The sequence below is a fragment of the Phyllobates terribilis genome, unplaced genomic scaffold (assembly GCF_046119375.1).
Source record: "Phyllobates terribilis strain yellow unplaced genomic scaffold, ASM4611937v1 Scaffold_4__5_contigs__length_816908805, whole genome shotgun sequence".
Classification (NCBI taxonomy): domain Eukaryota; kingdom Metazoa; phylum Chordata; class Amphibia; order Anura; family Dendrobatidae; genus Phyllobates; species Phyllobates terribilis.
Window position 1 is genome coordinate 200,239,591 of NW_027362764.1, and position 18,509 is coordinate 200,258,099.

The window sequence follows — 18,509 nt, forward strand, 5'->3', positions numbered from 1 at the left end:
AAAAAGTGAGAAGCCGACATGGCCAGTCCGTTCCTGCCTGTGCCACCTCTGTGTCGCCGGGTTTGTGCCAGAGCCGCGGTGGACCCTGACGGCCAGCCCCCCTATCCCAATACTGGTGCCTGTCCGCCGGTGGGTCGAGGCCCCCCACGGTGGGGGGGGAGTAACATCTGCAGAAGAAAGACCATCTTCCAGCCAAACTAAGATGTCGACTTCTTTTTGTGGACAATGTGATACGATTCCATTCTTACGGACACGCCCATCGCTACAAATTCTAGATGAGGCACAAAAACAGCAGGTGCTTCAACGGATATCAAGTGCTCCTTCAAGTTGGCTCTCCATCACCTCAATTTCAACATCACAAATACTCCAGTCCTCAGAGGTGTCACCTCAATCGCACTTGCTTCCTCACAGCTCCCAAGTCTCCAGCTGCCCGTCTGAGTATGGGGTAACACAGATGGCTGAGTCTGCCCAGCTGTTTACTCATACTATAGCCTAGGAAATGGAGGTCTGCTCCAGAGCTTCTGTTAATCCAGATGAGGAAATGATCTGATCCGATGCCCAGAATCTTTATAAGTTGGATCCAGGACCAGATGAAGAAGGTTCTGAGCATAATGTAGACCCTTGTTCCCAAACTGTAACTCCTGTTGGTGGAGACAATGATGAAGATGATGATGAGACTCAAATACCTGATTGGAGCGACAACTTGACTTTTCGGTCAGGGCAGGAAGAGGTTGGCTCTGAGGGCGACGGGTGTGATAACACACAGGGTGATGATGACGAGGTTGGAGATCCCACTTACTGTCAACCCACAGTCAGACAGTCGATGAGGTCAGCAGAGGAGGTGGAGAAGGATGTGACTAGCCCTGCGGATGGGGATGACTCGGTACCCGGGCATTTGCCTGGCCTTGGGGATGTCGCGGTGGTCGGCTCCCTGGCCCGTACCCTGGGGTCTCTCTTTAAAAGGGTGGATAATTGTTAATTTTATAAGAGTTCATGACGCCACCTGTGGTATCTGGTGACAAGCACCAGCGCTGCAGCAGTCCACTGAGGCCGGTGATAAGGCAGCTCGATGGTATAGCTCCCCACAGGTGGAGCTAGGTCTCAGGGCAGCGTATGCAGGGGGAATGCAGGACAGGCAAGACCCAGCTGGGTCAGAGCAAGAACGGGAACGGACACGGTAGTCACTTCAGTACCTTTTACTGGTGGAAATTCAGGCACATCCCGGAGCACTGTAGGGTGAAGGGTGCATATCAGGATCCTCCCCAATGAGCGGGTGTAGGGCCTCCTGTTTCTTGCCTCTGCGTAGTAAGTTTCTGACCTGCCTGGAGCTAGGCCTAACTTTGTCTCTGTCCTGCGCTGGCTGACCTTGTGGTAGGGCCTTCTCTTGGAGTTCACGCTCCCAGTATGCGGGGCCTAAGCGTCTCCTGGCTCTGCTACATAGCAGCACCTTAGCGATCCTGGGACTTGTAGTTCTCCAGGGATTCCGGTTATGCCTTACTGGGTCATAGAGATACCGGTAAGCTCGGATCCTGTGTCCGGTAAATGCTTCGGGGTGAGCTGGTTAAGCTCCTCTGCCCCTTATGTACTAACTCGCCACTCGCCTTCGGCCTACTCGGGCCCTCACTAGGCTATACACACTAACGGCAGCTTGCCGCGCTTCACTGATCTTACGGCACCGGCACACCTTAATCTCTATCTGGGCTCCCTGAATCTAGCAAGCAGGAGCCTCGTGCTCCACTGCTGAACTATTAACTGCGTTCTCTAGACTAGACTGAGCTCCACTGTAGACTGACCTCTCTTAGGCTTCTCTACTGCAGGAACTCTTCAGAGGAACTGAACTGCCTAGCTCCACCTTCCCTATTTATATCCCTAACGGGCTCCCTCTGCTGGTCTGAGGTGGAAGGTGGAGATGTGTGAATGTTTATGGGGGCCTCTTGTGGAGGATTCCATCAATGCACTCTTGTAGGATCTGTGATACCAAGCGCAGCGGGGCATCACACATGCTCTTGACGACGAGGTTAGGTTAATATAAAGAATATACCACAGAAACGCCCGCATAATCCTATCAATCAATCATGGAATACTAGTATGCAGACATAGGAATATAATAATATAGGTATAAGGGGCATCGCAAAGAAACATGAAAAAATGAGAGAAAAAGAAAAGCGACAACAAGGCCCCAAATGAGAATAGAAAAAATATATAATTTTATTAAATACACAAGTCAAAAAAGTAATACATGAAAGAGCTTAAAGGCACAAAGTGCCACATATGTGATTAAAAAACCAAGTACACCAAGAGACACCCCCTCCCTCTCTCCCCCTCCCTCCCCCCCGGGGGGGGGGGGGGAACAATAACCCAATATTAACAGCAATCAGAGGTATGTATTAGTAGCACCACAAAGGCATATATAGATAATATCATCAATAAGGGACAATTCCCAGATACCTAAGAGTATGCAAAAAGAAGGAAAGAGCAAGTAGAGCATATGGGAAGTAAAAGGCAAAATATCAAAAATGAATAGCCAATAATTACCCAAATTTGCAAATACCAGTGGTGCAACAGATGGAGGAACAAAGAAAGGGGAAGGGGGGCCAAGTGGTGTCACCCCTACGCGCGTTTCGGCAGGCCTTCGTCAGGGGGCATGGGGGTAAAGAGCACTGGGGCCTCATAAATAGCAAATCACCTAATTAGTTAATGGTGCACAGCTGCTAAGAACATGTAGACGTATGCCCAAGGACCTAAAGTGACGCTTTTCGCGTCATAGTGGGTGGGGCGAACCGCGGCGTCCGCATCATGTGACACCCACATGCCGGTCAGCTGACCGGCCCGCAGGTCCTCACATAAAGATGCAGAGAGCCGCGGTGCGCGCCGCCGACGTGACACGAAAGCGTTCACGGTCACTGGGCAACCCAGATAAGTGTGTAGGATGGCGAGGCCTGCCCATAATAGGTAACAAATAAGACCAAGCCAGCAAACACAGAGGTGGAGTGGGAAATAAGGCAATACACCAGAAGCAAACAAAGCAAAAATATGCATAGTATCAAGTTCGCACCCACCAAATAGGTATGGCAAAAAAAATTTTTTTTATATATATTTAACCATCAGGTGCAATAACAATAGCATATAATTATTATATCAAGGAACAATATAAATACCATTATAGAGACCAAATTGTCATAGTAGGGACAAAATGGCCAAGAATATTGTCAAGGATAAATTTTCATAACAGCCATACATTAGATAAAAAGCTGATATCAGCAATATTTATAATGTACAAAAATACAAAAGAATTATATAACAAATAACTTAGTTGACCGGACGATGGATCCGCCTAGGGAACATGAAATAAAGAAGCAGCAGATGTAGAATTTTGCACCGAATAAGGAGGCTAGAATGGAGACCACAGTGTGTTGACCACGTAAATAGATGAAATAAAAAAAATCTAAAAATAAATAAAAATGTGAAACAAATTAGTAACACATAATACATAAATGGCAACATAGGTGAAGTGATGAGAGGATGAACACAACCAGGAGGCAATCACAAAAAGGGAACAAAGCTAAGGGACTCGTTCAAGCCCTTAGGGTGTACAGTGTCTAATTGCCATATCCAGCGGGCCTCCAATTGGGCCAGCCGTTGGCTCATTTTACCACCACGAATGGTAGAGAGGAGAGAGTCTATACCTCGAACTCTCAACCCAGAACTGTCACAATCGTGATAAAGCTTAAAGTGACGGGGAATGGTCCTGAGCGTGGAAGCATCCGCGTGGCCTGCCGCAGACTGAATGCCCAGAACATGCTCACGTACTCGAATTTTAAGTTGGCGGGAGGTAAGTCCCACATATATGAGACCACAAGGACAGGTGGCAAAGTAGATCACGTATCTAGACATACAATTGATCGACTTGCGTATATCATATGTCCTTGTATGAGTAGAATTGAAGAATTGGGTAGCATGTTCAATATTAGGGCAGGCAATGCAGCGGCCACACGGCCTGCATCCAGGCGCAGGACCAGACCCGTCAATAAAAACCCTTCCCCGAGTGGGTTGATAGTGGCTGTGAACCAAAAGGTCTCGAAGATTTCTAGACCTCCTAATAGTGATGTTGGGAGCAGAGGGTATAAACTTGGAAATAATAGGATCCGTTTGCAAAATAGGCCAAGCCTTGGAAAGGCAAGAACGCATACGGGCAAATTGGGAGTGATATTGTGTGATAAATCTCACATAGTTCTTCTGTTTGGCCTTAGCTGTATTTTTATACAGTAGATCATGTCGTTTAGACCATAGTGCCCGGTTGAACGCCTTTTTAACAGAACGTCTGCTATAGCCTCTCTCAAAAAATCGTATCTTGAGATCATTAGCTTGCTTAATAAATTCCCGATCGTCGGAACAAATTCGACGTAATCTAAGAAATTGGCCAATAGGCACTGAATGAATCATGTACCTTGGGTGTGCTGAAGAGGCATGTAGTAGGTAGTTGGTAGCCGTAGTTTTCCTGAAAATACTAGTCTGCAGGAATTCACGCTCATCTTTTTGAATAGTAACATCTAAGAACGTAATTTTATTTTTATCGCAATGAAATGTGATAAAAATATTAAGATCATTTAGGTTGAGAGACTGCATAAAAAATTGTAATTGTTCTTCAGTTCCCTGCCAGATGAACAGTATGTCATCAATGTACCGCATCCAAAAGGGGATGCGGTCCATTGATGACAGCCGATCGTGCAGGGCAAGGTCCCTCTCCCACAGCCCCAGGAATAAGTTGGCATAAGCTGGTGCAAAAGAGGCCCCCATGGCCGTTCCCTGGATCTGGAGGTAGAAGGAACCTTTAAAAATAAAAAAATTGTGTGTGAGCGAGAATTCGAGAAGCTCAAGAATAAGCAGTACAATATCAGCCGGCAAATTAGAACTAGTGAGGAAGAAATGAGTGGCCTTAATGCCATCTGTGTGTTTAATACTCGTATATAGTGACTCGACGTCACCTGTCACCAACAGCATATCCTCACTGAGGCTAAGACCGTCCACCTTTTTGAGCAGATCCCCAGTATCCAACAGGAACGAGGGCAAAGTCTCCACAAACGGTTGGAGTTTCGATTCAATCCATGAATTGACATTTTCGAGAAAACCACCCGTGCCAGATATGATAGGGCGTCCAGGTGGTGTCTCTAAATTCTTATGTATCTTAGGGAGAAGGTAAAAGGTTGCTATCGAGGGCTCCACGACCTGTGACGCCGAAGCCAGCTCTTTTGTTATAACTCCATTCTCCATTGCCGTGTTAATAATTTTAGATAGTTTAGCAACGAATGACTGTAATGGATTAAATGTCAAACGTTTATAGCACAGTTCATTAGAAAGTTGACGGTAGGCCTCATTCTCATAAAGAGTAGTAGGCCATATAACAACATTACCGCCTTTATCGGCTGGCTTGAGCACCACGCCGGGGAGCCCACGAAGCAACCTCAACCTCTCCCTTTCAAAACTAGATAGATTATCATGTTCCACAAAGTGAGGAATCTTATTAAATTCCTTAGACACCACCTGGACGAACAAATCAACACTGGCACAGGTGGAGAGTGGAGGGAATTTTTTGGAGCGAGGCCTGATGGAACTGGGGATCTTACCTCCTTCGGTGTCCGTATTCTCACGGGCCAAATCCTCCAAAGTATCTAACGCTTCTTGTTCCTCCTCTGTAGGGAAAAGAGAGTGAAGATGTGCATCAAACAAATGTTTTTTATAAATCAACTTGCGTGCAAAAAGATGGAGATCTTTAATGGCCATGAAACAATCAAATTTGGCCTTCGGAACATAAGTAAGGCCTTTATTCAAAATATCAAGATCAGTAGAACTAAGTTGATAATCACTAAGGTTAGGTTGCGCCTTCCTGAACAGAGACGGAGTACTGGAAGCACGTCAACAACTGCATCCTCAACCACAACTCTGCCTCTGACCACAAGTCGTAGTGGCTCTTCAGGTCACATGGGCTCTAAGCCTTGCATAGCCTGGCCATTTATTCAGATCGATAAGGATGACCCAACTCGTGTTATCTGTAATATTTGTCAGCAAAAGCTAAGTAGAGGCCAAAAAATACATAGTTTGAGTACTTCATGCATGTACCGTCACATGGATATGAAGCATAAGTTGCAGTGGGAAGCTCACTGTGCTACAATGCGGCCTAGCCGGCTGGGCCAACCACCGTCTGCCCCATCTTGTGCATCCGCAGCCTCTTCATCCTCTGTGACTGGGGGGACAGCAGTCACACATGTTTTTGGACGCAGACCTGCCACCTCTTTACCCGCAACAGCCAGTGTGATTGGCAGGTCGTCAGTTCATTGGGAAGTGGAAACAACTGCTAGTGTTGAGCGCTCTCCGACATCGAGAGCACCACCTTTGGATCAAGGCAACCTAACATGTCCGCCTGCATCTTCCTCACAGACCGGCAGTTGCCGGGGACACCCTACTCAACACCATCTAAGCACAACAGCCAGCCCTCGGTCCCTCAGATGTGGAAAAGTAAAAGACCATTTCCTCCTAGCCATGAGAAAGCTAAGAGGTTGAATTTCACCATCTGCAAACTGTTGGCTACAGAAATGCTGCCTTTCCACCTGGAGGACACAGAGGATTTTCAAGACCTTATGTCCGTCACAGTGCCCCAGTACCAGATGCCCAGTCGGCACTACTTCTCAAAGAAAGGTGTGCCTGCGCTCCACTAGCATGTCGCACACAACATCAACGCTTCTTTGAGATACTCTGTGTGTGACAGGGTGCACTTCACCACAGACACTTGGAAGAGAAGGCATGGACAGGGGCGTTACATGTCGCTGACTGGGAACTGGGTAACTATGGTGACAGCAGGACAAGGGGCTGCTGTCCAAGTCTTACCGTCCCCACGAGTTGTGTGTTAATCCTCTTTATCTCGAACTTCCTCCACTGCTTCTGCCTCCTCAACCTCCTCTCGGTCCTCCACCTGCACCCAAAGCCTGTCTGGTAATGCCACCTGCTTTCTAACTGCGCAGAAGGAATCCTGCACACCTCCTTACTATGCTGGCAGCAGGGCTCAACGCATCAGTGTTTACTTTGAAATGTCTGGGAAATGTGAGTCACACAGCTGAGGAGTTTTGGTCAGCTCTGGAGACCCAGTTTCATGAAAGGTTGTCTCCACTGGACCTGCAACCAGGGAAGGCCATGTGCGACAATGCTGCAAACCTGGGTGCGGTACTTCGCCGGGGCAATGTCACACACGTGCCTTGTATGGCTCACGTGTTGAACCTGGTTGTCCAGCAATTTTTAGCCCACTATCCCGGACTAGATGGCCTTCTGCAGAGTGCACGGTCGCTGTGTGCTCACTTCTGCCCTTCGCATCCCGCAGTTCAACGACTTACATTTCTACAGAAGTCGTTGGGCCTGCTGAAATGCGATGTGCCGACACGGTGGAATTCAACTCTGCACATGTTGCAGCGACTGTGGCAGCACCGACAAGCCCTGGTGCAATACATTCTGACGTATAGCCTGGGCCAACGAGATCCAGAGGTGGGGCAAATCACGCTGGAGGAGTGGTCTCAGATCTGGGACCTATGCACCCTTCTGCACAGTCTTGAAATGGCGACGAAGATGTTTAGTGCTGACGATGCCATTATCAGCATGACTATTACGGTGATTTACATGCTGCAGCACATGTTAAACAGAATTCGGAGTCAGGTGGTGGGACAAGAGGAGGTGGAGGAAGTAGAGGAGGAGTCGTATGCGGAAGTGATAACATCTCCAAGGTCCAGACGGTTGGCAGCACCAAGGCGGCAGGCATGGGAGGGTGGGGGAGAGGGATTAACCAGGGCGCATGGTAGCAGCCAAACTGTTGAGGAAGGTGCAGGAGCCGAGGAAGAAGTGGAGGACGAACTGGCAATGGGCATGGAAGACTCATCAGATGAGGGAGACCTTGATCACATTTCTGTTGTGCGAGGTTGGAGGGAGAGGGCAGAGGAAGGAAGCATTATTCTTACCTCGCTACCAACACAACAAGGACTTGGTCCTTCTGGATGCGCAAGACACATGAGTGCCTTCTTGCTGCATTACCTGCAACATGACCCCCGGATTGTCAGAATTCGAAGTAATCCCGACTACTGGGTTGCCACACTCTTAGATCCCTGGTACAAAAGTATATTTGCCGAAATAATTCCTGCCATAAAAAGGTATTGACGAATGCAGGAGTATCTGTTGCAGAATCTTACATGTGCTTTTCCACAAAACACCAGTGGTGCACGTAGTGAATCTCACAGTTCTAACTTGCCAACGGTGGGACTGTCGAGTCTTCATCACTCAAACAGTAATAGTAACACAGTATCTGCTGGTAACAGCAATTTTGTGGAATCGTTTCACCACTTTTTTAGACCATCCTTTGCAAGGCCACAGGAGACAAGAAGTCTGACACATAGTCAATGCCTAGAGAGGATGGTACAGGAGAATCTCCAAGTGAACATCGAAGCCATGACTGTGTCACTGGACCCTTGCTCATTTTGGTATTCCAATCTTGAAAAATCGCCGGAGCTCGCCACTCACGCCTTGGAGATCTTGTCATGCCATGCAGCCAGCGTTCTCTCTGAACGTGTGTTCAGCGCTGCTGGTGGTGTGCTGACAGATAAGCGGACGCAGCTGTCCACTGAGAATGTAGACAGACTCACGTTCATAAAGATGATCAAATCATGGATTCGCAAGGACATTTCTACCCCTGTGTCATCCTTGGGAGACTAAAAGCTTGGGGATTTGGTAAAATCACCTCACCAACCGTTTTAAGCAACAGTGGGGCAATTGATGCCACTTAACCCTAGAACGCATGACCATAAAAATCTACACTTTCACATACCTGGGGCCCTTTAGGCCCGTGTGCAAATAACATGGAATAACTCAAACTCAAATGACAAACAACTATATACATGAAGAATACCTAGAGTTTCAAAATTCTAACTAAAGCAATCTTGCAGAAAATAGAAAACAATTAACTGGGCGGGCCTGCAAGGCCACAGGTATGCGTTCTAGGGTTAAGTGGTGTCTGTGCCACAATTTTGGGAGTCCCCTTGCTGTGTCTTACGTGACGTTGGCATCGTCAATTCCAGGTGGGTTGGGTCGCACCCCCCCTTTTTAACTGTAAGAAACTACATACACTATGGCTTGGGGTAACACAGATGGTTGAGTCTGAAGAGCTGTTTACTCAGAGGTCTGCTCCAAATCTTCAGTGTCTGCTAGTCAGCATAGAATTTTTAACTGCATCTAGCCTAGGCAATACTTTGGGCGTAGTAGCCCAGCTGCGAAGCAAGCTGCACCGCCTGTGTATCTAATAAGAATTTTTAAATTAATCTAGCCTAGGCAGACTGTGGGGACCCCCAACCAAACTCAGATGCTCAGCCCCCCTACCGCCCCCCTTTCATGGACAACCCAATAATGTAACTCTTACAACTGGATGGGTGAGGATCGGTCACAGCTTTATTAACTCTTTATACTCATTCCATTAGAAAGGCATTTTATTTCTAAAATAATTCAGCTTGTTGCAGCATGCCCTGGGTCCCCACTCCGGCAAGTTGGCCAACAAGTGTAACTCTCCAACATGTCCTTTCTATTTCCAGGCCACGGAGGATCCAGCGTACTCGTATGCAGGACTCTGACCCCCACCCATCACTCTTAACGCTTGTTCCACTCCGTCCTGGAGTCCTGACAGGAATATGTCCAGTCCAATATCTATTAAGTGAACACCGTCGGGCCGTATGAGGCCTGCTTTATCTACTTCCAGTTGTCGGTGTTGTATCACTACACCGCCTCTGTCTCTTCTAAATTTTGCCATCCGAATATTTATTACCCGCCTTGTCCATTCGATGGCCGTGATGTCTCGCGCACCTTGCCATACCGCTATCGGCACAATCTCTGACCATACTATAGCTAATTTTGTGAAAAATTCTCTGAAGCGCTCAGTGTCTAGTTTCATTATTGCCATTAGTTATGCGCTCTTGTGATGACCTAGGTTGTTTCCCCCGGCCTGTATAACTAAGATGACCGGACCTCTTGCCTCTCTCCCTACCTTGATTACCTCCATTAGTACCTGTGGCCATAGCAGGGTTCTAATACCTCTCCAGTTGAAATATGTGTTATGAAACTCTAATTTCCTCCCGCCTGGGTGGACTTTCGCCCTTTTTTGTGCCCAATATATATACGAGTGGCCTATCACTCACACTGTTGGCTTAGTGTCACCTGTAAAAGAAACAAACCACGTTAGGATAACAAGTCTGGTCTTATGTATCTCGCCAAACACGTGGATCGCCATCTCCCTATCCTCTGAACTTCTGTTTCTGACAGTCCTGCTCTTGCTGCTTCCGTGGCCGCACCTATGCGGAATGAGTGTGTCCTGTAAACTTTGGGGTGGTTCCCTGCCGATGTTATGCATTTATTAAATATAGCTTGGAACAGGTATCTTGATAATGGCGTTCCATCAATGTGTAATATGAAGAAATTACTTTGTGATCTGATGGTTAGATATGTTTTTACTATTGTTACCCGACTCAGTGTACCGTTTGTGGGTTGTAGAAGTACCCAAGTACCCCTGCCCGCTGGAACCATTTTCGATTGGTGTATGCGTACACGTATTACATTATTGGCTATGACTACTTCCTGGTGTAATAAGCGTCCACTGGTGGTAATTTTGGATTGAGGGACTAATTCGCTTATACATAGCGCCCCGAAGAAGGCGATCACAAATGCAGTAGACATTAGTGTTGCTTCAAATTGTGAGTGTCATGTTAATGGTGTTAGGGATAAGATGTGAGAAATCAGTTTTAGTGACACGGGACGGGACGTCTACATTCCTGACTTGGCAGACCCCTTTTCCACCCTTTTATGGATTGTCTGATGATGAATCTTTGTCACATCTCCCCAATTCAGTAGTTGGAAGTGAAATGCTACTCCGGTCAGACACCGCTGCGCTGACGCCCCTGATATGCCCCTCATCATTAGCTGGTGGAGAAATTCTATGGTGACTTGTGATCTGGCTTGTTCACATTGGTCAACCCGTCTGCCTGCTACTAGTCGTGTCCACTCTTCCCATGCCTTACCGTATGCTTGCCACGTTGACGGGGCAACTGACGCTCTGATTAATGGCATCAACTATTCGCCACTAGATCCCATAGGGAGGGTGGGCAACTGTTGCCCGATGGGTGGGCGTTGTGGAAGAGCTCTGTGAAAATCTGCCAATTGAATTGTTATAAAGCGTTAGCAGCAGCTTTATACCCCTCAGCATAGTGGCTAGCGCGGACCCATACATTGTGTTTTAGGCACAGGAATACTAGCCTGCGTAGTAGGCCTAGCACTGGGAGAGACGATGGTGCCATCTTATTAATGCAGTGCGCTAGGCTGGTGTTTTGTGTTATGAAGCGTATATTTTTGTTAGCCAGGCGCGCGCCCCATATTTCTATTGCTACCACTATTAGGAAAAATTATTTTCAGGGCTAGATGCAGCTAAAAATTATTATTAATTTCAAAGCTGGTGGAGCTTGGTATAGATGGCCTAATACAATGAGTCCCACACACTGCTAGAAGCCCAAATATTTTTTCAGAGGTAGATGCAGATAAAAATTATTTTTAATTTGCAACCTGATGGAGGTCAGTATAGATGGACTAATAGAGAAAGTCCCACACACTGCTAGAAGGCCAAATATTTTTTCAGAGCTAGATGCAGATAAAAATTATATTCAATTTGCAACCTGATGGAGGTCAGTATAGATGGACTAATAGAGAAAGTCCCACACACTGCTAGAAGGCCAAATATTTTTTCAGAGCTAGATGCAGATAAAAATTATATTCAATTTGCAACCTGATGGAGGTCAGTATAGATGGACTAATAGAACAAGTCCCACACACAGCTAGAAGCCCAAATATTTTTTCAGAGGTACTGTAGATGCAGATAAAAATTATTTTTAATTTGCAACCTGATGAAGGTCAGTATAGATGGACTAATACAACAAGTCCCACACACAGCTAGAAGCCCAATATTTTTTCAGAGCTAGATGCAGACAAAAAATTATTTTGAATTTGCAACCTGATGGAGGTCAGTATAGATGGACAAATAGAGAAAGTCCCACACACTGCTAGAAGGCCCAATATTTTTTCAGAGGTAGATGCAGAAAAAAATATATTCAGTTTGCAACCTGATGGAGGTCAGTATAGATGGACTAATACAACAAGTCCCACACACAGCTAGAAGCCCAATATTTTTTCAGAGGTAGATGCAGAAAAAAATGTATTCAGTTTGCAACCTGATGGAGGTCTGTATAGATGGATTAATAGAACAAGTCCCACACACAGCTAGAAGCCCAATATTTTTTCAGAGGTAGATGCAGAAAAAAATATATTCAGTTTGCAACCTGATGGAGGTCTGTATAGATGGATTAATAGAACAAGTCCCACACACAGCTAGAAGCCCAATATTTTTTCAGAGGTAGATGCAGAAAAAAATATATTCAGTTTGCAACCTGATGGAGGTCAGTATAGATGGACTAATACAACAAGTCCCCCACACAGCTAGAAGCCCAATATTTTTTCAGAGCTAGATGCAGACAAAAAATTATTTTGAATTTGCAACCTGATGGAGGTCAGTATAGATGGACTAATAGAGAAAGTCCCACACACTGCTAGAAGGCCACATATTTTTTCAGAGGTAGATGCAGAAAAAAATATATTCAGTTTGCAACCTGATGGAGGTCTGTATAGATGGATTAATAGAACAAGTCCCACACGCAGCTAGAAGCCCAATATTTTTCAGAGGTAGATGCAGAAAAAAATATATTCAGTTTGCAACCTGATGGAGGTCAGTATAGATGGACTAATACAACAAGTCCCACACACAGCTAGAAGCCCAATATTTTTTCAGAGGTAGATGCAGAAAAAAATATATTCAGTTTGCAACCTGATGGAGGTCTGTATAGATGGATTAATAGAACAAGTCCCACACACAGCTAGAAGCCCAAATATTTTTTCAGAGGTAGATGCAGATAAAAATTATTTTTAATTTGCAACCTGATGGAGGTCAGTATAGATGGACTAATAGAGAAAGTCCCACACACTGCTAGAAGGCCAAATATTTTTTCAGAGCTAGATGCAGATAAAAATTATATTCAATTTGCGACCTGATGGAGGTCAGTATAGATGGACTAATAGAACAAGTCCCACACACAGCTAGAAGCCCAAATATTTTTTCAGAGGTACTGTAGATGCAGATTAAAATTATTTTTAATTTGCAACCTGATGGAGGTCAGTATAGATGGACTAATACAACAAGTCCCACACACAGCTAGAAGCCCAATATTTTTTCAGAGGTAGATGCAGAAAAAAATATATTCAGTTTGCAACCTGATGGAGGTCTGTATAGATGGATTAATAGAACAAGTCCCACACACAGCTAGAAGCCCAATATTTTTTCAGAGGTAGATGCAGAAAAAAATATATTCAGTTTGCAACCTGATGGAGGTCAGTATAGATGGACTAATACAACAAGTCCCACACACAGCTAGAAGCCCAATATTTTTTCAGAGCTAGATGCAGAAAAAAATTATATTCAATTTGCAACCTGATGGAGGTCAGTATAGATGGACTAATAGAATGATGCTATGCCCAAAAGATTTTACTTCACTAGGTGCAGTAAAAAAATTGGTATTCTATACACAGGTGGTATATCTTGCAACACAGATAGGCTACTCCACTGACTAACACACTCTGCAATAGGCCAAAAAGGATTAGCTTTGCTAGATTCAGCCAAATGCTGTGAAAAAAACTTGCACAGCACTGGCACAGACCTGCCTGGCAAAAACTGATAGGAACTGATGTAACCTAGTCCTGAAAAGGACTCCAATTACAATTAGTCTTTACTCCCACAACCTATTTAAGAGCACAGACCTGCCTGATAAAAGTCATAGGAAATGCTGTAACCTAGTCCTTAAAAGGACTGCAATCACAACTATTCCCTACTCCCAAGCTATCTGTAGATTTGTGCGAAAATTGGCTTGAAATTAACAAGGTATAGTGCACACAGCAACTGCGGTGCCGTCTAACACGCAGCTGCAGCAGTGAGAAAATGGTGGCGACGGGGAAAATGGCTTGGTCTTATAGGGCAAGGACATGTGACATACACTGCCAATGACACATGCCCTTGCTTGTGTGAAAAAAAGCACTTCGCTCCGTGTGTGCGCTGCTGATAGGCTGACAGATTGCACCTCCCCACTGTAAATGCGGGAAAGAGAAAAAAAAAATGGAGATCTTCATTGTTCCTGCAGAGATCCATCCCCTGCCCCTCCCCCCACCCCGCTGTACACTCAAACTGCGTATTAACATTAATTTTCATCATTACTGAGAAAAAATCCAGTTATGATTTTGGTGCACGAACAGTTATCGAACATAACCTCGAACAGCCGAATTTTTCTCAAATTGTTCGTGTTCGCCGAACGGCTCGAACACCGCCCAAAACAGCTCGAATTTGAGATTGGCGAACAGTTCGAGTAGAACAACGCTCATCTCTATTAATAAATAATAAGCAGATAGTAAATGGTTAAGAAAAAGATGGGTAAAATAATTGTGATTCCTGGAGGAGGAAAAGGGGGGTTCTGGGACGAGATCAGAATTACATATGGTCACTTATATACACTTTAGATGTCCTTGATAAAGATCGTTATTGGTCAAAACATTGGTCCTTTACTTGTCTGATCAAAATAAAATATTCACTTCTTGCATGAAGATCTTTGTTCTCCATCATCATTTCGGTACTGACTACTGAGGTTTTTTTGCATTCACAAAGCTTTTAACCATATTCCAAAAAGTTTCTCTTTGTCTTAGAAAGAGGTATTTTAGAATGGCCCACATAAATTTCCAAAAAGGGATAATAACCCCATGAACATAATAAAGGTGAAAAATCAATGCGGCATCCCAGTTTCAAACTCTTGATGAGCAACATCACGCCACTAATAAGGCTCTGGATGACATTTCCTATGAATTCTTGATTTATGAAAGTTTAACATCTGGCATTAAGAGTCTGATCCAACTAACACAGTAAGTAGCTATCAATTTGAAACTTAGCATCAGTGATAACCCTTGTTCAGCTAATATCAATAACTAAAATAAAATATTTAAAAAATCTATAAATTAGAATAACAGTAGAAGTTTGGGAAAGACATGTAAAATCAATAGCCCTTGCCTAAAACATATAAGAGGAATTAAATAATCAATCTATGCAAGGTAATTCTTAAAGGGGTTTTCCCATGAGAAAAATGTATTTTAATCAATAGATCTTTGAATAATAATAAGTATCACAATTGGATGCTTTACAAAAAAATGTTCCTGTGCTGAGATAATCTTATAAATGTGTCTCTGCTGTGTACTGTGTAATGGCTGTGTCTTACCGTGCTGGAACATTGTATGATCATACCACAGCTCCTGGGCAGGGGAGGAAGCAAAAGACTATACAGACATTACAGCACGGGATCACAGCTGATTCTTTTTGTGAGGTAAAGCATTTCACTGTTTTTCAGTAAAAGTTCACCTCAAAGAAAGAATCAGCTGTGATCCCCTGCTATTCTGTCTGTTTGCATCCTTCTCTGTCCAGGAGATGTGGTATGATCAGACCATGTTCCTGTACGGTCAGACACAGTCATTACACAGTACACAGCAGGGGCACATTTATAAGATTATCTCAGCACAGGAACATTTTTTAAACACAGAAATATTATTATTCAAAGATCTATCGATTAAAATGTTGATTAAAATTAACTTTGTGGGAAAACATCTTTAATGGAAGATTACCAAGAAAATACTGTAAATGATCTAATATGTTAGAAATACATTTGCAGGATGATAGTCATAAGAATCAAAATGTAACTACCAGAAATAACAGCAAACAACATAAACACAAAAAGAATAGTAAAACCCAAACAATTCTGGCAGAAAGGTGAATGTTAAACAACAGCCATATAGACGAACAATTAGGATTTTTCGTACTTACACAAATAAATCAAAACGAGGCAAAGTGGTTTGAAACATAAAAAATATATGTCAACCATAAACATGACCAAGAGAAAAGTTAAATTTCAACATCTATGTACTAAGAAAGGGTGAGAAATTATTTCCTGTGCCTCACAGGTTGGAACTATTTAAATACTTTCATTGTGAAAAAATATGTATTCTCAATGTTGCGATAATGAAACGCTTAAAGGGGTTGTCCGGGCTAATGATATTAACCCCTTAATACAAAATCATGTACATGTATGTGATTGCAGGGGTTCTCACGTGTGGAGAGGGATCAGGAGCTAAGCCCTCTCCAGACTTCACAAAGGGAGGCTATAATACATAGCTGGAAACTGTGTCTAACAGCAGCATCCAGAGATGAGCTCCGACCGCTGCTGTTAATCGTTTACATGTCACTGACAATATCTGACAGTGGCATTTAAATGGAACACACTCCAGTGTTCTTGTGCATCAGCTCCCATCGGCCCCCCATGATGATATTGTGGGACATCAATGGTTTACCATAACAGCTAGAAGCCTACTGTAGGTTTATGTGGCTGCCCTATTGGACCTCCTGTGAAGTCCAGCCACTGACTAAGCTTTACAGTAGATTGCAATTTACACCATATACTTAAAAACTGAAGTATAGCAGTATATAGTATATGTGATCAGACAGTTGCAGTTTCAAGTACTCTAAAGAGAGGAAAAATAAAGTAAAAGAATAAACAAAATTTTTTTATAAATTCAAAAAAAGTTGAAAAATGTAACAAAAAAGGAGCCAACCCCCGTTTATCCCATAACAAACAAGGAAATTACAAAAATAAAAAAATAAACATATACACCGCTTTCGTAAAAGTCCAACCTATCAAAATATAAAATTAATTAATTTATATAATAAATACTATAACTAGAAAAAAAATCAAATCTGCAGAATTGTGAATTTTTGGTCATCACTCCTACTTAAAAAAATGCAACACAAAATGATAAAAATGTATTCATGCCAAATTTGTATAAATAAAATATCAGCTGCCCACAAAAAGAAAAAGCCCTTACACAGCTCCATGGATGGAAAAATAAAAATGTTACAGGTCTTAGGAAATGGCGATACAAACAAAACAATATTCGGTATCACCTACTGAGCAGGTGTCATTTTACCACAGTGTGAACACTATAAAAACAAAACCCCAAAAAGATGGCAGAGTTGCATTTTTTCACAATTTCACCGCACTTAGAATTTTTTTTTACAGTTTCCAGCTCATTGACTATTACAATAAAATAGTGTTATTCAAAACTACGGCTTGTGCTGCAAGAAAAACAAATCATCATATGGTTATGTCTTGTGTTTTAACTCTTGGAAGAAGAGGAAACAAAAACAAAAGCACGAAAATGAAAAATCATCTGGTCTTTGGGAAGTTAATGACTTTAACTTAGAGTAAGTTACCAATATCAGATTGATAGGGGTCCGAAACCACCATGGATCAGCTTAAATGAATAAAACATCTATTTTTTTCATTCATTCTTTCATGGCTCATCAATTTTTTTGAATCCCTTTCTCTTCTGTACTTATTTATCCACCATAGATGAAAAACATTTTTTTTTCCATTTTTGATGAGTCATGAAAGACTCAGTATGCTAATCAGAACAAATGTATTTGCAAACATGTTCAACTTTTAAATATATACTGTGTGCTGTATATTAGTTTATATTAGTATATATTAAAAAGTTGAACATATGCTATACCATTACTTATTTTGTACTAACTACAATTCCAAAGTTATTTTTTTCTTTAGCAGATTAGTTATTGAGACGCTCACCAATCTAATATTGATGAATTATCTAAGATCAATATTAGATGACAGAAAGATCCCCTTTAACATACACTTTAAGGATATAATACTGTAAATAGTTATTTTTGCTGATGGTACTATACAATGATGGCTAGATGATTTGTAATAAAAATAATTCCCCTGGAAATATTTTTCCATCTGCAGCAAATTTGTATTTTATCTCGTGAACATAATGAAGATGTGGATAAATAGAGGAGACTGAATAATTACATTTTTAAGACAACGCAGACATAACTATGCAGCAAAATTAATTTCTGCTTATTGTTTACAGGTATGGGAAGATTGTATCGACTAAGGCAATCCTGGACAAAAACACAAATCAATGCAAAGGTATGTAAAAGGATTTCTTTGAAAACGCTGGGTTCCTACTACTTGATTGAACAACAATCTGTTCCGGATTAAGTTGTGCTGATTATAGAAATGTAAAACTGTTCAGCATGGTATATCTCTAGGGTTTAGCATGGTATTTCTTGGCATGTGACCAATGTGGTTTGCATAGAAAGCTCTATGGTTTCTCGTATTTAAGAATTCTGTATATTTTCTTGTGCTTTTGCTTCAGGCTAGGCATTGATTACAATTGTGAAATCTGAAGTGTCTGCAGTACTTGTAGAATGCTCTTCATTATTATATATTTTACAC

General features: G+C 43.0%; 1 protein-coding gene across 3 annotated transcripts in view; it reads left to right on the forward strand.

Annotated features, from left to right (window-relative positions):
* The window catches only part of RBMS3 (RNA binding motif single stranded interacting protein 3), a 1,113,194-nt gene that overhangs the window by 380,783 nt on the left and 713,902 nt on the right, over positions 1-18,509 (forward strand). For all 3 annotated transcript variants that reach the window (XM_073678026.1, XM_073678027.1, XM_073678028.1), the window contains one exon: positions 18,142-18,200. In XM_073678026.1, the coding sequence (XP_073534127.1) occupies positions 18,142-18,200 (59 nt within the window). The remainder of the gene's footprint in view (positions 1-18,141; positions 18,201-18,509) is intronic.